The sequence below is a fragment of the Lygodium microphyllum genome, chromosome 26, assembly GCF_053477565.2.
Source record: "Lygodium microphyllum isolate KBCC chromosome 26, Lygodium_microphyllum_v1.1.10, whole genome shotgun sequence".
Taxonomy (NCBI): domain Eukaryota; kingdom Viridiplantae; phylum Streptophyta; class Polypodiopsida; order Schizaeales; family Lygodiaceae; genus Lygodium; species Lygodium microphyllum.
The window spans coordinates 45,539,828-45,567,243 of record NC_141160.1 but is presented as its reverse complement, the minus strand read 5'-3'; the positions used below and the strand labels follow the sequence as shown (position 1 = coordinate 45,567,243).

General features: G+C 40.9%; 1 protein-coding gene across 6 annotated transcripts in view; it reads right to left on the bottom strand.

The window, feature by feature from the left end:
* LOC148013219 (LRR receptor kinase SERK2-like) overlaps positions 1 to 25,901 on the bottom strand; it is a 67,140-nt gene extending 41,239 nt beyond the window's left edge. For 2 of the 6 annotated variants that reach the window (XM_087668106.1, XM_087668107.1), the window contains exons 1-5: positions 25,664 to 25,901; positions 25,410 to 25,573; positions 23,665 to 23,800; positions 23,507 to 23,578; positions 5,852 to 5,995 (exon numbers count right to left, since the gene is read on the bottom strand). In XM_087668106.1, the coding sequence (XP_087524232.1) occupies positions 5,852 to 5,995; positions 23,507 to 23,578; positions 23,665 to 23,800; positions 25,410 to 25,500 (443 nt within the window). In that variant the 5' untranslated portion in view covers positions 25,501 to 25,573; positions 25,664 to 25,901. The remainder of the gene's footprint in view (positions 1 to 5,851; positions 5,996 to 23,506; positions 23,579 to 23,664; positions 23,801 to 25,409; positions 25,574 to 25,663) is intronic. The other 4 variants (XM_087668108.1, XM_087668109.1, XM_087668111.1 and 1 more) reach the window with 2 other exon arrangements.
* Between the last annotated feature and the right edge of the window lie 1,515 nt (positions 25,902 to 27,416).

The following is a 27,416-nucleotide window of genomic DNA, read 5'->3' as shown; positions in this document are numbered from 1 at the left end:
AGCTATATCCAGAGGCGCTTGAATAGAGGTGGAACTATGTCTTAATGAGGAAGACTTGAAAAAGATGCATTCAGGGGCATCAGTAGAGATGGAAGCTTGGAAACAACATCGCTGCAGAAGTGTGGTGATTCTTTATGAGGGTGCCTGGGGTATTGCATTACTCATCCAGATTGGAATGGGCCGTAAAACTATACTGGTTGGAGCAAGCCAAGTGCAAGGGCACCAAATCAGTGTTGTGAGGACCTATGGATGTCACTTTCAAAGCATTTGTGATGACATCTGTTTGCTACTTCCAACTCCTAGATAAGGGATATTTGTGTTTGATGGCTAGTGAGCGATGACTTTACAAACCTGATTCATCATTCAGAATTGAGGCATCTATAGGAAGGCCAATTGTGCATGTGTTTATTACATGCTAAGATGAGCATGGCATATCATTCATAAAACCTATCTACATGAGTTGACAAAGGTCTTGGTGTAACTAATGAAAACCATTTGAGACAGCATTTGCTCCACTATATGTACTTCCTTTTTTGGCCACAACTATTTGGAATGCAAACTACAAGTCTGTGAAAGTCAAATTCCCAGTTTGTTGGAGGTACATTGTGAAGAGGAACTATGGTGGCAAGCTAACAGTCGATCAAGCAGACAGGAGGCTTTAGTTTGTTGCATGCATGCTGATAGCAGTGAAATATGAGGAAATCTATGTCCCACAAGTAGAAGAGTTCTGCTACATTACAGAAATAGGCAGCCACTCTCTGCATGTGAAGAGTTTTGATCTCTGTCCCATTCAAACATTGAGCTCCTTTGAAACAATCTTTGTGATTGTTTTTTTTCGCCAACAGCTTACTTTCTGAGGCAGTCTCCTTCCCATTCTCATGTGATTTAGGACCCGTATGAGCAACTACATTTGCCAGGAGAGCCATGCCTTTGATGGCATCAAGACTGTAAGCTCAGCAAGATAGTTCCCTAAGAACTCCATATGCAAGTGACATGCAGAGAAGTTGGGATTCTAGGCCCCCCATTTGGTTGTCTGCTAGATCTCCTATAAGACATATTCAATTGATTTCCTAAAGTGCAGTGATTTAGTTGCAAGCTAAGGCATGGCACTTTGATTCTCTTGATAGTGGCACTTATATGCTCATGTTGGTATGAAGATGTTTATGCAAGTAGCAATGGTACTCACGGGGTATGCCTATACCTTTGATTGGCAATCTTGGTAATGATGCTTATGATTGGTCTTGAGATGTCATGTCTGGTAAGGTTATGCTCTTGTTGGCAATGTATTAGCCCTAATCAGCAAGGATTTGGTTCATATTGGCAATGGTTCCCACGCACAGTGATGCTCTGATGTGGCAAACAATATAGGTCAGTTGCCGGTGCTAAGCTAAATCACATATGGGCAATTTTGATAACCAAAGTATTGTACAATACGACTTTGGGCAACACCTAGGCTATGTACTTTGTCATGAGGGTGGATCATACTCCAATGGATTTGATCAGTAGTATGGCTATCATGGGCAACATGATTATGGCCATTATGGACAGCATGATTACGCTTACAAGCACTCCTTTATGCAGCAACATAGCTCTTATGCAAGTCATGATCATGGACATGTATATGGTAGCTCAAACAGCATTGGTCAGCAACATACATATGGAGATTCTTATGCAATGCAGGAGCAGCAAGCCAGTGATTATGACCAGCATCAAGCCGATACCTATGCTCATGGACTTGCCACTCATCATATTTATGGTCAGCCTAGGATGCAAGGATACCATTGTAGTCATGTTGAACAGTCATCATGCAATCTTGGGCAGCATGTTTATGGGCAACAATATGGCCAAAGTTTTGGTAATAGTCAGCAGCATGCATATGGAGATTCTTATGCAATGCAGGAGCAGCAAGCCAGTGATTATGACCAACATCATGCCGATACCTATACTCATGGACTTGCCACTCATCATATTTATGGTCAACCTAGGATGCAAGGACACCATTGTAATCATGTTGGACAGTCATCATACAATCTTGGGCAGCATGTTTATGGGCAACAATATGGCCAAAGTTTTGGTAATAGTCAGCAGCAAATAGATGTACATGAGCAACAGGGCTATTATTACCATACGCAGTATGGACAGCATGAGTATCATTATGAGCAGCAACCACATTGGTATGACCCTCCATATGGACAACATGAGCATTATGGTCATGGGCAGCCATCTGTTGTACATGAGCAGCAAGATGACTATGAGCAGCATGTCAGAACTATTATTGAGATGACCAATGGTTATGAGCATGTGTGTAGATTGCCTTCTAACGCTAAACGCATTAGACACCTTACTAGTGATACGATACGGGAACTGCATGATGCGGGCTTATGCTATCGATGTGCTAAGCCGATATCTTGTGATCATCAAGACAAATGTAGAGCACAGAATGCAAAACTCCTATTTGTATTCGAATATCATTATGCCAAGGATAGGACAGATCTTGCTGAAGACCATTTTGATGTGGGTCCAAAGCAAGACAAACTTTCATTCAAGAAAGAAGATCGTGTAGATCTTAAAGATCAAAGAAAACGTGTCCTTTGACCCTTCAGTCTGTACACATGTCACATATAAGGGTTGATGCAGTACACTTTTCAACTTATGCGACCCCATGTGTTATTGACAGCATCCAAGCGCAGACCGAGCTTAATCATATGATGCTTATGGCAGACTCGATGCAACAGCTAATGGTACTAACCATTCTAGCTTTACTTGTGGATGGTAACCCAATGCATGGAAAGGATAACCACTTTCCATTTGACCCCGGTGGTAGTGCAGAGACCCACGCTTGCATGGATGACCTGTATGTTGGTGATGCTTACCATACAAGTTATCCATTTGATCCCCGGGGTTGAAAAAAGCTCTATCTACATCACCACTCCCCCGGTGCAGTCCCCTCACCTTGAGGTGGCAACCTTGGCTGAAGGACAACTCGATTTGGGCCTGTTTTGCAGTAGACAACCATCTGTTTTTCGAACAGTTTTGGGCGTACATTAATTGCACCCATGAATGACCTACCTGGGCTGAAAGTACACTCAACGAGCTCCGTTTTGACATGCGGAACGTCTCGTTTGGAGTTGCCCACGGCAAGTTATGATCAGTTTTCCACTGCAGGCCTGTTCGGGACAGCATGCTGTCCAGTGTTGTCCAGCCCTTCTTGTTTGGAATTGGTGCCTATCCTTGTACTGAGTTACCTTCTTCCCTCATGCTCACACTGCATACATGCTCATAGGCCACCGTTCCACAAGATTTCACACCCCCCCACCCAGCCATACCAATACGTCCTCTTTTGTTTTTGAGGGCAAAAACCTTCCGGATCGGGATGGAATGTAAAGAATGGGATTAGAGGGTCTTACACGAGGTTAACACGGGGTTAGCACATGCGAATACCCGGTTACACTGATGGGGTATTTGAGGTGTACAATGACCTGATTAGGGTACCATTTTGATAAATACAAATCTGTCTCCTTACCTTCACTCTCAGCTCCGATGGCTTCCCCTCTCTTTCTCCCCTCTTTCTCTCTCTTTCTCTCTCTTTTCCTGTCTTTCTCTCTCTTCTCCTAGTCTTTCTCTCTCCTCTGCTCTCTTATTCTCTCTCTTCTGCAGTCTTCTTCCTTCTCTCTCTCTCTTTAAGGGGTTAACACGGGGTTAGCACATGCGAATACCCGATTACACTGATGGGGTATTTAAGGTGTACAAGGACCTGATTAGGATACCATTTTGATAAATACAAATTTGTCTTCTTACCTTCACCCTCAGCTCCCATGGCTTCCCCTCTCTCTCTCCCCTCTTTCTCTCTCTTTCTCTCTCTTTTTCTGTCTTTCTCTCTCTTCTCCTGGTCTTTCTCTCTCCTCTGCTCTCTTCTTCTCTCTCTTCTACAGTTTAGGTCCCCTTCATTACAAATAACCAGGCTCCATGTAAGGCCACTCCTGTTACTTATCTTCCCCCTTTCTTTTCTGTTTTTTAGCCTTTTGCTCTTTTTTTCTTCCCTCCATTTGGTCCTATTCCTTCAATGTCTTAACCCTTGATAATGCTTGTCCATACCCTTGGCTATCCTTAAGCACCTTATCGTGCATGATATAATGGGCCCAAAGAAGAGACAGTCACAAGTACAAAAGAATTCCTCCATACACTCCATCTTTGAGGCAGTTATCGGTAGGTACCTAAGATAGAAGCACTATTTAGAGCTATGTGCATGCCTATACGATCTTATTGCTTCACCTAGGGGAAGTTTTTTTGTTTATTTAGATAGATGGAGCATTTCCGAAGACATGTGACACCATCTCCATCAGACTTTGATAGAGCTCACAACCAGGAGATGACACCTTGAAGATGGCCTACTCTTTGGTCCCCCCCAATCACCCACCAAAAAAAGACTTTTTTCTCTCTCCTCTCTTGAGATCCTTTTTTGGGCCTAAGAGGGGGTGTTAAGAAATTCTAAATTAGGCCAACATTATTGCTGATTATTTATAAAATTATTGGCCACATTTATTCACCAAAAAACTGCCTCAAAAAGAGCCAAAAACAAAACTGAGAGTTTTAAATAGAAAAGATGAAACTCTATAAAAAAGGGCAAGGGGGACACTCAGGATAGACGCTATTCCTCCTCAAATAAGTAAATCTTCGTCCCTGTCACAACTGCCATGACTTGCCCCCAGCTGGCCAGTATATCTTAACACCTTGTGCTGCATCAGCTGGCCTTTGCTGCTGCTACAAAACCCTCTCCACTTTGGAACTTCTCCAGACATTCCATGCTTCAGTCCTGCTTCAAAATGCAGCTATTTTTAGCCCGATGCTGCCTGGTGACCTCATTTGCAAACCGCACTACTCTCACCTGCCATGCAACCACAAGTGAAGCACAGCATTCAGCTGTAAATATCCAGCTTCTGTTGCTACTACCACTCCGGACTGCTCTTAATGCCAAAATACAGATTTTTCCTTCATCTTCGGCATCCATTGCCACAGTTCAGCATCCTTACCTTCAAGTACTGGCTGGCTGCTCTCGTGCAGATTTGTGCAAGTGATGATACATTCCACCCTGCTGTTCATGGTGTCACTTGACTTCACCTACAGCACCACACAGACTGGACCTCACTCCCTACCCCTGAGCAGCCTTATACCACCTTCTGAACTGAGCCTTCACCCTTGTCTCAGCCTTTTCAGCAATCAGCACTGGACCCACTGCTCCATGTGCTTCATTGTATCTCATACATCGTCTGTGTAGAGGTTAATGTACTATTCATTCTCTTGTTGTCTTTGTACATTTTGCCATGTGAGCATTCATTTCTTATCCAAGAAGTTTATATTTTTCGTGCACTTTGTTCAATTGTTTTCACACTTGGGTCATATCATCTTGCCTTATCTTGTTAGAATTGATATTATATGACTCTGGTATCTTTGACGACACTTTGAGAAAGGTGTGGAGACATTTAGAGCACAGCTTCAGCCCTCGCAGAGTTTCAGGCATTGAAGTAGTGGAGATTTGTGAGAGCACATTGCAATCTTAATCAGTAGGTGGTACTAACAGCTTAGAAATGGCTAACATTCATCTTAGTGTAACATGGATGATTAAGAAATATTATTTTCTTTCATTATAATATTCTGAGTTCTTGGCAATGACATCAGTGTTACCTTATATTTGCGGCACAAATGCATACTTCTAGTAAACTTCTCCTTCATTTTTGTCCAAAAGAAAATAAGAAAATATGTGTTTTCAAGCATAAAAAACACAACATAAGGTTACACATGCTTCACACTAGCCAACACCCACCATTTGGAATAAACGTGCAAGAACACTTACAAATATCGTAAATTTGATAGACGACCCAAAGAGCTTGGGATAGGACCACTAAATGAATTGTTATGTGCATCAAAGCTTAGCAGGTTTGTCAAGTTCCCCAACTCATCTGGCAATGGGCCGAACAATTGGTTATTTTGAAGTTCCCTGGCATAAGTAGCACAAACAACAAATGCATCAAGACATTTAACATTTTCTGCTATATAATCAGGCACATAATAAACAAGCCTTGCACTGCAGTCTGCAAGTGTCCAGAAACATGGACACCTTTCTTGATAAGAAAACTAGTGCCAAAAAATGGATCTGGAGACTCATGCAGCGAGTCACACGTACAAAAAAAGATAATTACAAGTTTCTCTTCAAAGCATTACAGCATATGTGCCCAGACAATAACTTTTAAGATGTTTTCAGTCCCTACAACTCACATCCATCTTGCTCAAGCCTTCAGGAGAGCAGATTTGGGTGGCTAGACCATTTACAGCTAGTTGTGAAGCAAAAGACTTATCCAACAATCACTCTCTCTTAGTGGAGTGGACTGTAGCACCTTGATGTGCAGTATCATTTTATCAGATAGGTTTTGGATTATGGTCAAGTCACACTAACTAAGATCAAAACACAGGATAACCCTACAGATATTCTCACTAAAAGTCTGGCAAAGGCTCAACATGAGCATTGCATTCAACTAGTGGGAGTTGGTTAAAGGTTCGCTTAGGACCTTTAAGGGGGAGGTTGTTGGGTGTAAAGGCCCTTACGCTCTCTTGAGTGTATATTACTTTACACGTGAACACACCCTTGCGAGTGCAAGTGTACCGTACCCAAGGATAAATACATTCTTTTATTCTTTGTGTGTACCACACTAGTACACACCTATCCGTCCACTCACTCTCAATCATTGTTCACTCAATTGCTACACACACCTCGATCGACACATATTCTAATTGCTTCCTCTGACACTCTTCACCTAGCAATAGCAGTTGCATCATCTTTTGGAAAATCAACTTTACTAAGCTTTGTATATGGCGATAAAGGCCTGAAATTTGACCACCCTTTTGTTAAGGTCACCATGTGTAGCATTTTTCAACAACTTTGCCTCATTAAATGCTACGTCTCGACTGCGTACTATCTTCCTATCTTGAGGAAGCCAAACTCTATATTCCATCTCTCCCTCATCTCTATATCCCATGAAGATGCCTTTGATAGATTTCGTGTCTAGTTTAGTCCTCTGACTTACAGGAATATGCACAAAGGCATAACAACCAAAGACACGCAAATGGTCATATGAAGCAGGTTTGCCAGACCAATCATCTTCAGCAATGCCATTTCCCAATCCACAATTGGGAGAGTGATTGCACACATGAACTGCAATTTCAAGAGTCTCTCCCCAAAACTCCTACTGGAGATTAGCTGTGGGCAACATGCATCTGACTCTCTCACAAAGTGTGCAATTATATCTTTCAGCCATGCTATTTGATGCAAAATTGTAAAGGGTTGTCAACTCCCTCTTAATGCCATGCATCTCACCAAACTTTTAGAATTCATTTGAAACATACTCGCCGCCATTATCCGTTCTTATAGCTTTTAATTGAAACCCTTTATGTGTGGTAGCAAAAGCATGAGCCCTTTTAAACGCATCCAACACTTCCTTTTTGCTCTTTAATATATACACCCATGACTTTCTACTAAAATCATCAATAAAAGTGACAAAGTACCATGCAACCCCATGTGAATTAATAAGCATAGTGCACACATCAAAGTGTACTAAGTCAAGAGCATTAGACTACTTAACGACACCACAGTAATAAGAAGACTTCACATGTTTTCCAGGTATGCAATCATTACAGAAGTCGAGACCACAACCTTTTACATCAAATCTCCCTAAAGAGGAGAGAACCTAAAAGCCTTTCTAGCTCATATGGTCAAGTCTTTTGTGCCAAAGTTCCATCTATAAATGAACTTCAACCATAGCCAAAAACTTGTTAGGTAATGCTTTACAATGCAAATACTACAAAGTCCCCCTTTTGTTGCCTTTAACAATCAGCATAGAGCCCTTGTGGACCTTCCAAGATCCACCACCAAAGGTAGTAAAATACCCTCTTGCATCAAGCTACCCAACTAATAGTAAACTTTTCTTTATGCTAGGTACATATCTGACATCTTGCAAAATCAGCTCTTGGCCATTTTCGAGGGCCAAGTAAATGGTACCTACACCCTCTATTTTGCATGCATAATTGTTGCCCAAGTAAACCTTGCCTAGACAACCTGCAATGTATTCAAAAAATGACTCCAAAGAGAGAGTAACATGAAAAGAGACACCGATGTCCACTATCCATGATTGAGACAACCCATCATGAGCTGAAAATAAGGCATCAATTACCTCCTTTTTAGTGATGTGCATGTCATCTACTACTGCCATAACATCTACATCATTACATGAGGCTGAACAAGCATCTCTCCAATGTCAGAGAGCTCTTCAATGACCACACTGGATGCAACATTTACCTTTGCAACTTCTTTTGAGGGAGAGCTATCATCATCTTTCTTGTCATCCTTCTTTTTCTTTCCTTAATGTTTCTTTCTTTCTTGCTCTTTCTTGTAGTAGCGACAATCCAGCTTTTTATGCCCTTTACGTCCACATTGATAGTAAGTAACATCTTGTTGTTTGCCCTTACTTTTACTCCTACTTTTGCCTTTATTTCTTGCATTACCCCTCTTTTCTAACCTACCTCTAAGATGGTAGGCTGAACCATTGCTTTCTCCACTAGACTTTCTTCTAATCTCCTCATCGAGAATAGAGCCCCTAAAACCATCAAAGGTCAAAGCAGGATTGTTGCTTAGTGAAACGACCAAAGACTCCTAGTTATCAAGCAAAGTCATCAACAAGAAAATAGCCTTCAATTTATCATTAAAGGATTGCAAACCAAAGTCCTACAATGGGCTCAAAATCCCTATGAAAGCACTCAAATGCTCCGATACTTGCTTAGACTCATCCAACTCCATGTTTACAGGCTTGCGCATGAGATGCACTTGATTTACTAGAGTTGTATTTTCATAAGTGTCCATCAACTTTTTCCATATGGCATAAGCCATATCAAGTCACTTAATATTTGTCAGTACATCATCAGATACAACCATTTTAATGTATGCAATGGCATTCTTGTTGAGTCTAGCCCAATCCTCATCCGTCATAGCTGCAAGCTTGGCTTCCAAAAGAGCATCATCACAATCCTTGAGAAACAAAATGCATTGCATCCGGTCCTTCCACAAGTCAAAGCCAGTGCCATCAAACCTCTTGATTTCAAAAAGGGATTTAGTGTCACTAATGCTAAAAGCATTTGCAGCCAATTTTCAGCAATGCACCCAAAAATCAATGCTGCAATTTATGACACCAAACAATGATCTGAATATTCAGCTGATATCAGTCCAAATTTTCAGACAATAAGAGCAAGATTCAGTCCAAGTACATGTACAGCAGTAGAAGGGATGACTCTCAGCATTATAACTGAAATCTCAGCATATAATCCATGCATACATCACGGCCACGTGACTCCCACTTCAGCAATATCACCAAAATACATCTGCAACAATCCCCAAATCTGCAAGTGGTCACTAAGACTACTGCAACATGACTATTTAGTAATACATCAACTCAATGGGAGCTGCCCAACATGTGTACTACATACATATGTGACCAAATCAACTTCTAACACACAAAAAACACCAAAAATCTCTGCAATTTCTCCCAAATCTCACTTCTTGCAACACCAAGATTGCTTCAGCAATGTTCCCAATGTACATTTCAGACATCAATTTTTTCAAAAATCTCAAATTTCAGCAAAAACCCCAAAAAATTTTGCTGACCAATCTGCCCCAATTGCATTAATACATGATCCCAAGAGCATAAAATGGGCAAAATTAGCAAAATTTGCCAAAATGTTGCAAAAGACCCAAATTTCTCAAGTCAAAATGTGCACCAATGTCAGTAAATTTGGCTCAGCTGAGCAAAATTTCACTGATATATGAAAGGCCCCAAAATTTTCAAAGCCAATGTGCAAATTTTTTCCAATTTCTGGGTCAGATTTTCTTGCTCTGGATCATGGTTCCCAAATCCACGAAAAGCCCCAAAATTTTCGGCTAAGATGGCACACCGTGCTTGTGCACGCGAACACCCGGTAAAGGAAGAAGAGGAAAATGTGCAGATTATATATAAAAAATGGGCCTGTCAAGTCGTCGACCAGCCCCGTCACCCGTCTGCCCAATCACTATTGACCAACTCAGTTGCCCACTGGACACGCCCCCACAATGTTATGTCCGCCTGACCTGGTGCTATCGTCTTGGCCTGCACCGTCGCTGGCCTGAAGCGTGACAATTTGCCCGTTGTGCAGACCGTGTGCCACGCGCGAACTATGCTGGTTGCCTTCTCCCCCACGTCGTCTGCCGTCCGCCACACACTAGGACTGTTGTGTCAGAGTGCAATGGAGTGAGATATAGGAATGAGCAGGAACAGAGCTGAGAATGAGGGAATCGAAGATGAGTGTACCAATGTGTTACAGTACAAAAAGAATAAAAATGTATTTATATGTTAGGGTACAAATAAGGGTGTGTTCACACCCGTAAGTTTATACACATGGAGATTAATGGGATTTTACACCCAAAGGGACTTTACACCCAACAAAGGCCGTGACCATAGGGCTTCAAAGATCAGTGTGAACCAACTCAAGCAGTGTCGAAGCCCTCCATGTAGCAACCTGTGAATAAGGCTGCCTAATATTGCTTGCCCCTCGAGCAGCTCGAGCAAAGAGTGTGAACGGGAGGGAAATCTGAAAATCCCTCCACCATCTTCGTCCAAGAAGCCCGTCGAATAGCATCACAGTGTAAATGCCCAAAGCGAGCATGCCAAAGCAGTCCAAGCTCGTGTGAAAATCGAGCAAGCAAGAGCTATGAGTGTGTAAAGTCCATCCTCCTATGTACCTGCCCAAAGAGCAACTCCTATAGATGCATCTTCTAATGTGACTGCATCTTGGGTAAACATGACTCAAGTAACTAGCTATATAAGACCATAAACTAGCAAGAGGTTAAAGCCCAAATTTAGTACATACAAGACTTTGGCCAAAGAAGTATGCCGATCAAGTAATAGGTGAATGGTCCCCACTCCTCGCACATGGACAGAAGAGTTGTCACCAATGGTGACAGATCCCCCTTTGGATCTTATGTCCTAAAGCCAATCTTAGCAATGAATCATGTGGGAACAGGCCCCACTATCCACAAGCCAAGGCTTCTTCTCAGAAGAAGAAGCAAGTGATGTATCCTCCAACCTCGAATAAGTGTACAAAGACGAACTTAGTGTTAGCGCCGAGCGGATATAGCCTTCGAATCCTTGGACCCCTTCTTGGGCTTCAAGTGGGGGTACTTCTACCAACACTTCTCCTCCAAATGTGTGCCCTTGCCGCAATGGGGATACTTAGGCTTCTTCTTGGAATCCTCTCAATCATCCATTTTGTCCTCTTGTTTCTTAGCCTAGGGCTTCCCCTTCTTCCTTCCTTCCCCCGAACCTGTTGTAAAAGCCTTCATAGAGCCAAATCCACTTGTACCTATATCTTTGAGCCGTTTGTCATACTCCTAGTCTAGCAAGGCAAGGTCCTCCGAAAGAAGGGTATCTGAAGTCCTTGAAGTCAAAAGACTAGTGAGAATACATCAAACTTCAGAGATAGCAGCTGACTCAAAAAGATCATGGCCATGTTCTCTGAAGATATAGTCCAATCGAGAGATGCAAGCTCATCTCTTATGTCCTCTAATTTGTTGATGCGATCCTTCATGGAAGAAGAATCATTGACGCTAAGCATCCGAAGCTTCTTCTCAAGGGATATGTGATGGACAAACATCTTCTCATGTTAGAGTGACACTAGCTTCTTCCAACCTCTGCAACAATCTTTAATCTACGAACATGCACTGAGACAAAATCCATCAAGCTCATTAAAAGAAAAGATCTAGCTCAAGAGTTGAGCCAATCCCATCAGGCATCACAATACATCATTGATCCCATTGTGGTATCCTCCACAGGACAAGGTACAAGATGGGAAACAAACTCCCAAAGGTCGAAGGCGTTGAGAATACACTCCACCTTACATAACCACAATGAATAGCTAGAACCATCCAAGTTTTCCTCCTTGGGCAAAGAAGGAATTATGAGCACTTGCATTGAGGGTGCCACAAGAGGCATCTTAAGACCAGGGTGTCAGGTCTTCTGAGAAACAGGGAGGGAGGGGGGAAGACAAGGCTACTGGACAAACAGACTAGGTGACCTCCATTCCCCAACTTTCTTAGAAATAAGAAAAATTCTTAAGGCCTTTAATTCATTGCTTGAAACTTGAACTCTTGCTCTCTTGGCTTTTGATCCTTGTGGTTTGAAACTTATTTAGTCTTCTTTATGTTGAACCTTCACTTCTTATCTTCTATCAAAGTGCAAAGAATGTGAAAGTGTATGGATAAGATTAAAAGACAAAAAACATGAGAAAAGAGAAAGACAGAAAAGAGAAAGTAAAATGTAAAAATCTACAATAAGTGAATGCTGAAATGAAGAAGGTAGATATATAAACGGGCTGTCAAAGTATCAACAAATGCGTAACTTACCCGAGAGAACCACTAACTATACAACTATAGACTGACAATGCAAATCCAGGGGATGACTAAATCTCTAACACCCCCTCTCAAATCCTAGATGAAGCATAAGGCTCAAGGATTTGAAGTGTTGTCAAAGAGCAACCTAAGGAAGCGTCTTCGTAAAAAAATCTGCCAAATTGTAGAAGAAAGGGCAACTATGGGCTACTTCTTGCTACTCCATGAGATAACACATGCACCCAAAGTAAAGCAATATCCTGTCATTGACCTTCATTGGTCAACATCTCCCACCCAATCTGAATCTGTCCAACTTATTAACTTGGCCCTCAACTACTTTGTGACACAATCGTTCATACATCATCAGAAAGCCCTCTTCATGTACGAAATGATCATGCCAATGGTGGCCATTGCAAGGCTGATCAAAGACATTTCTGAAGTCAAAGCATATTGATCCTTCATGGCATCCAACTTAGTGTGATAAACCATATTGACAGTCGATAACCGAGGCTTGCATGACAATGCATCAGCCATTACATTCTTTTTACCATCTATGTGCACAATTTGAAAGTGAAACATAGACACAAAGCTTGCCCACTACATATGCTTCTCAAATAACATTTCAGTGTTGATTAGCTTTGGTTGAGAACCAGTTTGGGTACAGGCTAAAATACCTAAGTTCACATAATGGGGGTGAATGTCTCTAAAGCCTTTGAGCACTTTTGATATGAGAGGGGTTTTAAGCGTTAGTTGACCGCCTTGTACACCCCACTCCAAAATGGTATGGCTGAGCACACAAATAGGACAATTCAGGAGCAAGTTTGCAATATGCTTAGCCAAGCAAGCTTACCACAGCATTTTTGGGTTGAGGCAATTACTACTGCCATACACTGGAAAAATCAATCCCCATGTACTGCTCTTGACTGTCAGGTTGCAAAGGAGATTTGATCTGGAAAACCTCCCTTATATGCTCATTTGCGCATCTTTGCGCGTCTTTGGTTGTGAGGCTTTCTGCCATGTACCCACGGACAAGCACAATAAGTTGAATCCTAAGTCTAGGAAATGCATCTTTCTTGGTTATGGGGATGCAAGTAAGATGGGCTATCGCCTATGAAATCCACAAGCTCGGAAGGTTATATGCAGCCATGATGTTATTTTCCATGAGAAGAAAATGCATGAGCAGCCTAAGCATATCAGAGGTACGCAGGGTGATATTTCAAGAGGTGTCACAAATCTATAGAAACAGAATTTGTATCCTTTTTCATTAATTTGTCTATATAATGATTTATTAAATTTGTTTCCTTTGCACTAATTAGATATAAAGAAAAGTGCATTGGAGCTGGCCACTGATGAGTGGTCATAGGTTATGGTGAATCCACGCGGTGGGTTAGAGAAAAGATAGATCACACTTCCACCTATATGGCCCGATTGGGCGCCTGTGACCAGAACTCACGCATATCAGGGTTAGACTCGCACACAGAGAGGATTGATGCCTTGAAGTGTGGGCTAGATCCACCAGAACAGACAGTTACAATCAACAAGATGGCATGATCAAGAAATGCTTGTACAAAGTGCATGTGTGGGCTGAAAGCTTGAAATGCACATTTCTTTGCATAGGAAAGTCACATGAAGATTCTGATACCGTTTTTGCAATGTACACGCAAAAAGCTTTCATATGACACCCATATTGGGGGGTCCCTAAATTTAAGGAGCCTTGAATTAGCCTAAAAATGCTAGTTCTAAAAAATAGGGATGTCATTCTAAAAATAGTAAATTCTGTACCCTGACTGTGCTTACTAAATTTGGTTGTTTCTATTCTTGACAGTATTCAGCCCAAAAAGGAAGGCCATAGAGAAGAGACAAGTGTCAAGACACTTGTCACACAAGTTTCCAAGTGTCCCACCACTTGTCACATCTCATGACATGTGGCTGGACACTTGTCTTGTGCTACTCCACTTTTCCCTTTTGTACTAGATCTTCCCTCTCCTATAAATAAGAGCTCGTTTTTCTTCATTCAGCATCATTTTTCTTTGCTGTAAACTCATGTACAGCACCCACAGATAGCCAGAAACTGGCCCCATCCATTCCCACCATCATCCCCCACTTCTCCATTATCAAATTCCTCCATATTCCCTCTTCTATCACTGCTGTTTTACAGGACAGCAAGCCTGTAATTTCATTACAGCACCTCCTTTTCGAGCTCTTTCTTCCATTTTAGCAACAAGAAGCAAGCCCTATCCATGTACTCCTGATCAACGATGGAGAAAGGTTGATTTCTCTTCTTTCTTCACTCATACTGTAAAAAAATCGGTTCTTATCATTGCATAATAGATAATGCATGTGTGTTTGTACATCTTTGCATGATCTTGTGAGAGTGAGAATTACTTCTCCTCACTCTCAGGTTGATTGCAACTGAGCTCTTCCCTAAGGGACTTGGGTTGAGCAGAAATACATTCCTTCGGGGGGGGGGGGGGGGGGGGTTGCCCATCTTCAACCCTCAATCTTGTCTCCATTACTTTTACATTTTCATGGCTGTAATTTTGTGAGTAATTTTCATTTTCAGCTTTAAGTGTTCATTCTCCTTTATATTAAATCTCAAAAACACGCGATAATTGTTAAGCATACTACGTTGTTCGGGGCGTTTATAGTGGTATCAGAGCTTTGGCTTGGTCCTCACCCCAACACTGGTAGTGCTTATAATTATAAGTTTGTTTGTTTTCAGCCCTTGCATTGAGTGCTTGAGCATATTTTTCTTCAAGTCTCAATGGATCAGTTGAGTGCTATCCTTCAAGCCATTCAAAGTCTTAGAGAGAAGAATCAGCAAATTTGTGAGCAACTTCTCAAACTAGAAAAAGTTGAGAATCCCAAAGAATTCAAGGAAAGAAGCCCATCTGCTTCAAGGAGACAAAGCCATACCAATGAAAGGAGCCGATCAAGAAGTCCAACTACTTCTAAGAGACAGTCCCATTCTACTTCAAGACAAAGAAAGAGATCGCGTCGAAGCTCATCCTCTTCTTCAAAGTCATCTGGCGCCTACTCTGATGAACCCTCTTCTAGTGACAAAGAGTCACACCCTTCTCGTGGAAGACCTCATCATCGTCAAAGGCGTCCATATTCTTCACTCTCGTCTCCATCTTCATCCCTATCAAGCACTTCACCATCTTCAACCTCAAGATCCGGGCATGGACGAAGGCATAAGAAGAAGAAGAAGACTAAGTCACTATCTCAACTTGAAAAGAAGATCAAGTTCAGTATGTATGATGGTTCCCGAAATCCTGATCTTCTTCTGAAGTTTATTCGTCAATTTCAAATTTTGTATGGTCGTGACAAGTATAAAGAAAAAGAAAAGATTAAGTTTGCAGCTTTACATTTGACCGACTTAGCCCATACTTGGTGGACGGGGTTGGAATATGATCATGCTGCCCCAAAATCATGGCGGTCCTTTGTTCGCATGATACAAAGCCAATTTCTTCCTGTTCATTTCAAAAGAGATGTAAAAATGGAATGGGATCGGCTTTGGCAAAGGAAAAATGAGTCACTTGGTGACTATACCAAGAGATTTTGGGAGCTACTTTTGAAGGTCCAATATTTCAAGAAGATCGGCAGTTCGGAAAAGCTTATGAAGTTTCAAGGAGCTTTGCATTTTAAACTTCGTACTACTCTTAATCATTATCATTGTTCTAGTCTCAGGGAACTCATTGACCACGCTGAGACATGGGAAATGGAGCACAATGGCAACAAATCATTCCAAAAAAATGATAAGAAGAGAGTAGCTCATGATGAGGAGTATTCAGCCCCAAATGAAGGACAAAAACAGAGGCAAAAGCAGCCATCAAATCAAAAGAAGATGAAGCCCTATGCACCTCCTAATGCTCCTCAATTTCGCTCCAATCTATATCCACAAGCAAAACAACTTTCCGAAGAAGAAAATCAGCGCTTCATGAAAGAAGGGAAATGCTTTAAATGTGGACAAACAGGCCACATAGCGAAGCAATGTCCAAACAAAGGACAAAGCAAGGTTTCTGACAACAAGCCTAAGTCGCCAGTGAAAATCAATGCCATCAGTGATGTAGTTGCAAACACAACTCACACTCCAGAGATGCGCAAATTATTAAAAGCTTGGGGACAGTTGCAAGGTAAGCAAGCACTATTCTTGATAGATCTTGGGGCAAATGAAAATGTGATTTCCTTGCAATTAGCTAAAGAGCTTAGATTAAAGAATGAAGAGATGGACACTCCGGCAGAAGTTCGCCAAGCTTTAAATGCCGATGAAGGTGACACAGTGAAGACTGTGACACCCTACATTGGCAAGCTCAAGTTTCAAATTCAAGGCTACAGTGACCAAGATACCTTCTGTATCGAAGACCTTCATGGTTGCGATGTGATTCTTGGCATGCCCTGGAATCATAGAGTAGACCATCTTCTCTCAAAAAAAGAAGGTAGAACTCACCAACAAAGGCAAGAAGTACGAGATCCAAGCTGGAGTTTCTGGAGACACCATACCTATGGTAAGCCATATGCAAGTCTCTAGAGCAATTAAGGATTGTGTTCAATGTTGTTTACTTTATGTCACTGATGTAAAAGATAATATGAATGCTGAAAACCAAGAGCGACTTCAACTCTTGGAAAAGTATAAAGATTGTTTTTCGGAAGATCTTCCTTATCAGCTTCCCCCAGAAAGGCCAGAAGACCATCATATTGATATTATTCCGGGCAGTTCTCCTCCTAATATAGCACCATACTGTATGAGCCATCCTCAACAAGAAAAAATCAGAAAGCAAGTCAAAGACCTACTCAACCGTGGGCTAATTAGGCCAAGTAGCTCACCATTTTGTTCACCGGTTCTTCTTGTTCAAAAGAAAGATGGCACATTCAGGATGTGCATTGATTATCGAGCCCTCAACAAAATCACTGTGAAGAATCGGTTTCCTATTCCCAAAATTGACGACATTTTGGATCGTCTAGGAGGCTCAAAGGTTTTCAGCCGCATTGACCTGAAGAGTGGTTATCATCAAATTAGGATAATACCACAAGATGTACACAAAACTACTTTCCGCACTTCATACGGTCTTTATGAATTCTTGGTGATTCCTTTCGGATTAACCAATACACCAACCACCTTTAATCGAATGATGGAGCGCATCTTTAGAGAGCATCGACAATATGTCGGTACTTTCTTTGATGATATTCTTGTCTTTAGCAAGAATGAAGAGAGCATCATCAACACTTGGAGATTGTTCTACAATTACTTCAACAAAATCAACTCTTGGTAAATGGTAAAAAGAGTAAATTTTTCATGCATAAAATAAATTACCTTTGGCATGTCATCTCTTCTGAAGGGATTCAGATGGATCCTGAAAAGATTAGGATAATCCAAGAATGGCCTCATCTTCATGATGTACATGAGGTATGATCGTTTCTTAGCTTATGCTCTTATTACCACCGCTTCATCAAGCATTTTGCACATATGGCTTCTCCACTTCATAACCTTACAAAGAAGAAGACCTCTTTCCAATGGAAGGAAAAAGAGAAGGCAACCATCACAAGGCTGAAAATAGCTCTTACTTCTGGACCTGTTCTTATCATTCCAGATTTGGTAAAACCATTTTGGTGAAAGCAGTTGCTTGCGGTGATTGTATTGGTGCAGTGCTAAATCAAGAAGGCCATGCCATAGCCTTTGAAAGCTGCCGTCTAAATGATGTAGAGAAAAGATATGACATTTATGAAAAGGAGCTCTTAGCAGTGGTTCATGCTTTGAACATATGGAAACATTATCTTTTAGACAATGAATTCCTTGTTAAAACTGATCATCAGAGCTTGAAGTATTTCAAGACTCAAAAGCATTTGCAAGAGAAACATGCAAGATGGAAAATTTCTTGTCTATGTTTCATTTTCAAATTATGTACACTCCGGGGAAACAAAATGTAGTTGCTGATGCACTTTCTAGAGTGCCTCGCATTGTAACTATTACAATGGCTCATCACGAAGACTTTCAAACGATAAAGAATACTTATGATGAAGATACTGATTTTGCAGCAATTTGTTCAAATTTACAGCAAGCAGATTCTCATCCAGATTATTCCATCAAAGACGGTTACCTTCTCATGAACAATCGCCTTTGTGTCACTCTTCTTGTTCGACAAAAGGTGCTTAAAGAAAGTCATGAACCCCCTTATGCAGGGCATAGAGGGAGGGCAGCCACTCTAAGTGCAATTGAGAGCTACTTTTATTGGCCAACATTACGAAGAGATACACATAACTTCATTGAGGCTTATCTAGTATGCCAAAAATCCAAGTATGATAGGCAGAAGACTCCAAGATTGTTGCAACCTCTTCCAGTGCCCAAAGATCCATGGGAATCTATCACAATGGATTTCATCTCAGATATTCCAAGAACACCTCAAGGTCATGATATAATTTGGGTCATAATTGATCGATTCAGCAAGCAATCACATTTTATTCCATGTCATAAAACATTGAAATCCGCACAAGCTGCAAGACTTTTCATTCAACATATCTTCAAATTACATGGTATGCCTTCTGAGATCATTGTAGATAGAGACTCCAAATTCACAAGTAACTTTTGGCGTGCTTTATTTGAGAATTTGGGAACCACTTTAAAGTTCTCCTCAGCTTTTCATCCTCAAACTGACAGCCAAACAGAGGTGATGAACTTCACTCTTTTGGATATGTTGAAAGCTTATGTTAGTGAACATAAGTCACAATGGGAGAAATATCTTCCATTATTGGAGTTTGCTTACAACAATACAGTGCACTCATCCACAGGGAAAGCTCCAAATGAAATAGTACAGGGTAAAGTGATTCCTCCTCCAATTATTCGCACTAAAGATAAGATTTTTGTTGCTGATGAGTTTGCTTCAGATTTAAAAACAGCAATGGATCAAGTTCGAGCCACTATCAAAGTTGCCCAAGAGCGACAAAAGAAGCAAGCAGATAAACGAAAAAGACCTTTGGCTTTTGAAAAAGGTCAATATGTCTTGCTAAAGTTTGATAACAGCAGGCTCAAACAAGGTTCCGGTCAAAATTCATCTTTTCCAAAGCTCTCCAATAGATACTTTGGACCCTTCAAAGTGATTGAGAAAATAAATGAAGTTTCTTATCGACTTGAGCTTCCTGCTCATTGGAAAATACACAATGCTTTTCATGTAAGTTTGATAAAATCTTACATAGGACCAGAACCAAAGGAACCCATTACTGAAGATCCGCCAGAAGTTGAAGAAATAGAGCAACTCTTGAAACCTGAACAGATTTTGTTTCACAAGGATCGAACCACGAGAAGTGGCCTTGTGACACGAAAATTCTTACTAAAATTCAAGAATCTACCCACAACAAATGCACAGTGGGTAGATGAAAAATTCATGAAGGATTACCCAGACATTCTTCAGCCATATCAAGAAGCTTTTCAGCTCAGGACAGCTGAATAAAAGCCAAAGGGCTGTCACAACTCTATAGAAACAAAATTTGTATCCTTTTTCATTAATTTGTCTATATAATGATTTATTAAATTTGTTTCCTTTGCACTAATTAGATATAAAGAAAAGTGCATTGGAGCTGGCCACGGGTGGATCCACACGGTGGGTTAGAGAAAAGATAGATCACACTTCCACCTATATGGCCCGATTGGGCGCCTGTGACCAGAATTCTCACATATCAGGGTTAGACTCGCACACAGAAAGAATTGATGCCTTGAAGTATGGGCTAGATCCGCCAGAACAAACAGTTACAATCAACAAGATGGCATGAGTGCATGCGTGGGCTGAAAGCTTGAAATGCACATTTCTTTGCATAGGAAAGTCACATGAAGATTCTAATACAAATTTTGCGATGTACACGCAAAAAGCTTTCATATGACACCCATATTGGGGGGTCCCTAAATTTTAGGAGCCTCGAATTAGCCTAAAAATGCTAGTTCTAAAAAATAGGGATGTCATTCTAAAAATAGTAAATTTTGTACCCTGACTGTGCTTACTAAATTTGGTTGTTTCTATTCTTGACAGTATTCAGCCCAAAAAGGAAGGCCATAGAGAAGAGACAAGTGTCAAGACACTTGTCACACAAGTTTCCAAGTGTCCCACCACTTGTCACATCTCATGACATGTGGCTGGACACTTATCTTGTGCTACTCCACTTTTCCCTTTTGTACTAGATCTTCCCTCTCCTATAAATAAGAGCTCGTTTTTCTTCATTCAACATCATTTTTCTTTGCTGTAAACTCATGTACAGCACCCACAAATAGCCAGAAACTGGCCCCATCCATTCCCACCATCATCCCCCACTTCTCCATTATCAAATTCCTCCATATTCCCTCTTCTATCACTGCTGTTTTACAGGACAGCAAGCCTGTAATTTCATTACAGCACCTCCTTTTCGAGCTCTTTCTTCCATTTTAGCAACAAGAAGCAAGCCCTATCCATGTACTGCTCATCAACGATGGAGAAAGGCTGATTTCCCCTCTTTCTTCACTCATACTGTAAAAAAATCAGTTCTTATCATTGCATAATAGATAATGCATGTGTGTTTGTACATCTTTGCATGATCTTGTGAGAGTGAGAATTACTTCTCCTCACTCTCAGGTTGATTGTAACTGAGCTCTTCCCTAAGGGACTTGGGTTGAGCAAAAATACATTCCTTCGGGGGGGGGTTTGCCCATCTTCAACCCTCAATCTTGTCTCCATACTTTTACATTTTCATGGCTGTAATTTTGTGAGTAATTTTCATTTTCAGCTTTAAGTGTTCATTCTGTTTTATATTAAATCTCGAAAACAAGCGAAAATCATAATTGTTAAGCATACTACGTTGTTCGGGGCGTTTACAAGAGGAGCCTCTTACTACTATACAACCAGCTAGACAACCTATAGCATTGGTTGATGCTCCAGTGGCCCAGGTCCCTTATACTCCACAAGATGTACAAGCCCCACAGCTAGCTTTGAGGCAATCCACTAAAAATAGACGACAGCTTGCACGGTTTGAGCCCTCTATGGATTATGCAATGGTGACAAATGTTAGTGAGTCTCTTACTTATGATGAGGCCATACGCAAAGAAGAATGGTATCACAATTTTGATGCCTTTATGCATTCACAGGGATATTCTTGCAGTGATATGGATCCGTGTTTATATACAAAGAAGGCTCGTGATAGCAACCTTATGATTTTGATTCTCTATGTGGATGATATGTTGATTGCTCGGAGTGCTCGTAATAAGTTGAATGCCTTGACAGGTTAGCTCAAGAAGAGCTTTGAGATAAAGGACATGGGACATGCCTCACATATTATTGGAATGTATATTATACGCGATTGCTCTAAGGGCTCCTCTACTTGTAGCAGAAGTACATTCAAAAGATCCTTAAGCGATTTCATCTACAGGATGTTAAGCCTATTGGTTTTCCTTTATCTTCTCATGTGAAGATTAGTCAAGCTAATTGTCCGCAATTTGATGAGTAGAAGGTTGAGATGGCCAAGATCCGTTATGCATGTGCAGTGAACAATTTGACATATGCCATGATAGCCACGCGTCCTAACATAGCATTTGCAATGGAAGCTGTGACACGCTTATATGGCTACACCTAATAGATGACATTGGGATGCCGTCAAGGATATCATATGATACCTGAAAAGCATAGCAACTGTGCATATATTATGATGGCCAAGATACAGAAGTCGTGGAATACACTAACTCTGATTATGCAGGACATGAAGACAATAGGAAGTCCACATTTGGCTACGTCTTCACCTTTGCTAGAGACGTTTCTTGGATATCCACGGTGCAAAAATGCACGACCCTATCTACTATAGAGGCAAGTATATTGCAACCACTGAGGCTTGTAAGAAGGCTCTTCGGTTAAGTCGCTAGTGGAAAACCTTGGCATTACTGATGTAGTCCCTATACTGTATTCAAATTCTATGACTTCTATTTAGTTGGCCTAGAATCCGGTCTTCCATGCGAAGACAAAGCACATTGAGGTACATTACTACTTTATTCGAGAAGTCGTTGAGGACAAGCCCATTGAGCTTGAAAATATCTCAACTGACCAAAATTCTACAGATCTACTCACCAAAAGTCTCTCAGTGGAGCGTTTTACCTTCCTTAGAAAGTTGATAGGCGTTGGATGAGATGATGTCTTTTCTCATTCTATCATACTTATGTATATTTGTAGTTTATCACTTTTTTCTTACTCTCTCCTCAATAGAGGCACATTTGCCTTTAAGTGGAAGGTGGTTGGGGGGTAAAGACACCTGTACCTAATTATCAGTGTATTAGTTACACTGACAATATCCGTATACCTACACACCTATACACTCCAAGTAGCAAGCGTCTATCACTGTCACTTCATTATTTATTCTTTCAGTGACATTTGAATAAAGGAAAGGCCGGTCACACATTGTGACTGTTGAAGTTCCCACATCTCTCTTTTTTTTTTCGTAAACCCACATCTCCTCTCTCTCTCTCTCTCTCTCTCTCTCTCTCTCTCTCTCTCTCTCTCTCTCTCTCTACCATAGCTCTTGCTTCCACTCCATGCTTTTACTTCAGGTCTTACCTCCCTTTACATCTCATGTGGTCACAACAACCCCACTAAAGGGCAATTGTACCTCAAAAGATTTGCTTCTTTTTTCTTAGTATATATAGTAAAAGTTTTGGAGTATTCTACTTTGGAGAGTTCCTTTCGGACTGGATCAATTAAGACAAAACAAGTCCAAACAGGACCAAGATTGAGAGACCCCTTATTACACAACAACAACAAAAACACAATCATCAAACTTCCCACAATGCAAAATAGAAATATTTTTATCCTAAAACCATACATGTGCCACCACTTACAACTTTGAGCATGACAACATCAACAACACACTTGAGCATCAATACATGTAACCAGGACTTACAACTTTGAACATGACCACCTTAACAATAGACTTAGCATCTAGACACGTTGAGTGTAATTGTCATTTTCTAATTTCAAATGGAAAACAAAGAATCCTTAGCACAAAGCTCAAATTAATAAATGAAAATAGCAATGAAACAAGACCTACAATGTTTGTAACTGTCGCAAATTGCCTATTTGAGAAGAAAGCACCCCAGATAATTCTTGACCCGCAAGGCTCCTACATAAAGTAATACAAGATAAGTGATTTGATGTACAAAAACAATCACATCCATGTCCACCAAGAAAAAAAAAAAGGAAACTTACAATGCAATCACTTGTTTCTCATCATCACAATTCACTAAATTCCAGTTGCTGCATGGATCCACGAGATTGAAATCCCAAGAGCGTAAAACATCATTTGGATCGTGCAAGTTTATTTTTATTTGATATAATGCATTACCTATCACATGACATCCACATAGTCAATTAGACACATCCATCCCCTACTTGAACAAGATAACAATTCACAAGAACGTAGTACATAATGGTTGGAAAGAGATGCATGTGGATTGCCATGGCCTTGTGTGCAAGAAAGTACATCCAATAAATCAGAAAGTGATGATGTGTGACACCATAAAGGTACTAAGGTTAAAGTCTAAAGAACAATAGTGTCAACTAAAATGCAAAAAGTAGCAAACAAGAAGTCTAAATAATCACAATGTCTAGTGCAAAAGCCCTATCTTAAGGGGAAAATGGTCCAGCTAGAACAACTTAGTAATTCTTTATGTTCAAAACTATGTATCTAATATATAAAGTCATTATTTATGTTTAAAACTATGTTTCTGGCCTGCATCAATGAATTGGAAACTTGTGAAGTTTATAGTTAATTCTTCCTTTTGATCTATCTATTTTGTTGGTGTTTCACATATCAGTGTTAATCACCATGGTCAAGGATTAGAGAAATTTGTGGCTATGTTGATCACATTCTCCCCTCACAAGGATGCATCTACAATTAATTGAAAAACACCTAGGAACTCGTTCATGCTAAAAATTGCCACAATTTGGACCCTTCAACTAGGAAGCTATGAGCACTTTGTCAATCACAATTATTGAACCTAATGCTATTAAATTTGGTACTTGAACACAACTCTAGACTCGGAAAAGAACCCTGAAATTTCATAGCTAGGCAAAGGACTCTGAAATCTGATATTGCTGGAAAGACTCCCTTCTAGAGTGGAAGAAGTGGGTACCTCATAACTCCATTCTTGTTGAGCGTAGCACAACATCATATGTATTTGCTGAAACACTTCAAAATGGGTTCTAAGGGAGCCACTATTGATGCAAACAAAGCATTTTAGAACATTACTCAAGATAAGGCTAGTCTAGAAAACATTAAAAGGTAACCAGTTACCAGATCCTAATCTTATCTCCTTTTGTACCCTTACAGGATAGTTGCCTCTATTTTGTTCAGAACCTCCTAATTGTTGTAGAGAGTTCTCTTGTAATTTCTCCATACTTCATAGAACCCTGATATATGAGAGATTCCGACCACTGTGAACGTGCTGCTTAAGTAATCTTAGAGAGAAATGCTCCCTTGAAACCGTTTAGAATAAAACCTCAATTTTGTTCTCCTGGTGTCACTCCGATGGTTGTGCAAAGCCCGCACCTAAAGTCTAAAGGCATTCTTGTTTGTCCAGTTCTGAACATAGGCTACAGAGTTGACATTTTCTTTTCTATTAGTTCTTCTGTAGGCTTTTCCTTTCCTACAAACATCCTTCTATCAGTTCAAGTTAGAAACCAGAATACAGCCACAGAATGTACAGATGCAAAAGGAAACGTTCCTATCTAGCTACTGGTGGCCATGAAAGCACGCCCTCAAAGTTGACATTACGTTACGTAAGGACAGTGAATTAAGAAGCAGCTTCACCAGAAAAGAGGCCACACGAATTATGGATAGTAGCCAGTAAACAACACGCAAAAATTAAGACACCGTCTTGGAAACAATGAGATTTGCATAGGACACAATCGACCTGATCCTTTTTCAAATGTGGAACAATAGGATAAGTTACCCTCTGCATTTGATGCACTAGTGAACAGCACAAGGTAAGGCAAAAGAATGGCTAGGGCAAGCTCCACGAGTGCTTCTCGGTGCTTCATCATAGGGTGTGTGGCAGGTCCTCGGCTACCAGTAGCTCCATTCGTCGGTTGAAGAAGGGACGACGGTATAGGAAACCTGAGAATATGAAGTCGATGGAGATAAGAGAGAGAGAGAGAGAGAGAGAGAGAGAGAGTGTGTGTGTGTGTGTGTGTGTGAGGGACTCACGATCATCGAGTTCTTTCCCACACTTCGACTCGTTTGCCAAGCTCGGATTCTCAGGATAGTCATGGCCTGGCGGAAGAAAGTAGAAGACAGAAAGAAGCCGATACACGTCTCCGGGATGACGGGACAAAGAAACAGCGAGAGAGGGAGAGAGAGAGAGAGAGAGAGAGAACGGGGGAGGTTGTTGGGGGGCGCGGGGACAGGTTGTGTGCGCGCGCGCGCAGAGGAAGAGGCTCACAGAGACTGTATGAGACTAGAGCCTAGGCTCGAGAGTCCAGAGTCCAGACGACTTCTAAATTCTAATCAGATTGCTCGATGTGGCCCACCGACAGCTACAATACAAATTATGTGACTCGCCGTTTTATAACAGTTCGATATTTGCAGGGCCAGTTGCATTAATTCCTCTTAGAGTCCTCTTAGAGCATGGTCGCACCCAGGTGCAACAGGGGTAATAAGACCCCATTCCCCCCACACACTCAGAGTCCCTCTTTGTGCAAGCAAGGGCACTCGGCTTACCTTACCCTTCTGCTCCCCCCACAAGCCTTTCGCAAAAAGGCAGTGCTAACAAAGAGCTTATAGGGTTAACACATGCAATTTGTCCAGGGAAAAGAAGACCGTAAACTCTAGCAATTAGGCACAATTACCAAGTAATGGGAGTTGCACAAAAACCTCCTTGGCCCCATATCCCCTAGGTGCAATGAGGCTCTTAGTTGGTCTTCCTATGCTACCACTTTGGTGTGCTAATTAGGACCCATCATGCCCAACACTTACATGTGCCCTATGCAAAACCCATTGATATACCACGCACATGAGGGCCATGCAACAACTAGCCACGTGCTACCTCAAAGGAATGGTAGCTACCTCAAAGGGCTAGCATAATTACTTGTCATCATGTGTTGTGTAAAAACTCTTACTTTGTTTTTACAACATTATTATTGTTCTTCTTAACATAATTTTGGTGGCCTAGCCTTGAAGCAATGGTTACCAATGCATTTCTTCACTCTTACATTATTTTTGCAACAATATTTTTGCTCTTCTTAACATAATTTTGGTGGTGCGGCCTTGACGCAATGGTTACCAATGCATCTCTTCACATGACTATGTTTATTATTTTTTAATGTAGTCATGTTTGTATTAATTAAGTGAGTATGCATAACCTCATGCTTTGTTCAAAGCTTGTTCAAGGCCTTTGTTGTTGTCCATAGGGCTAAACATAAATGCCAAAATCCATTTGATTTCGACACATAGGCATCATCTATACCATCCTTACAAAACTTAGATCCACCTTGTAATGTGTTATTACTAGACCAACCCCTCCTCATGATAACACTCCTAATGAGTGCCATATTTTCCAAGAGTCCGCGTTCATATTACCTCTATTTTCCAAGGGTTGCTTGCATTGGATTGTGTGGCCTTGACGCAATGGTTACCAATGCATCTCTTCACATGACTATGTTTATTATTTTTTAATCTAGTCATGTTTGTATTAATAAAGTGAGTATGCATAACCTCATGCTTTGTTCAATGCTTGTTCAAGGCCTTTGTTGTTGTCCATAGGGCTAAACATAAATGCCAAAATCCATTTGATTTTGACACATAGGCATCATCTATACCATCCTTACAAAACGTAGATCCACCTTGTAATGTGTTATTACTAGACCAACCCCTCCTCGTGATAACACTCCTAATGAGTGCCATATTTTCCAAGAGTCCGCATTCATATTACCTCTATTTCCCAAGGGTTGCTTGCATTGGA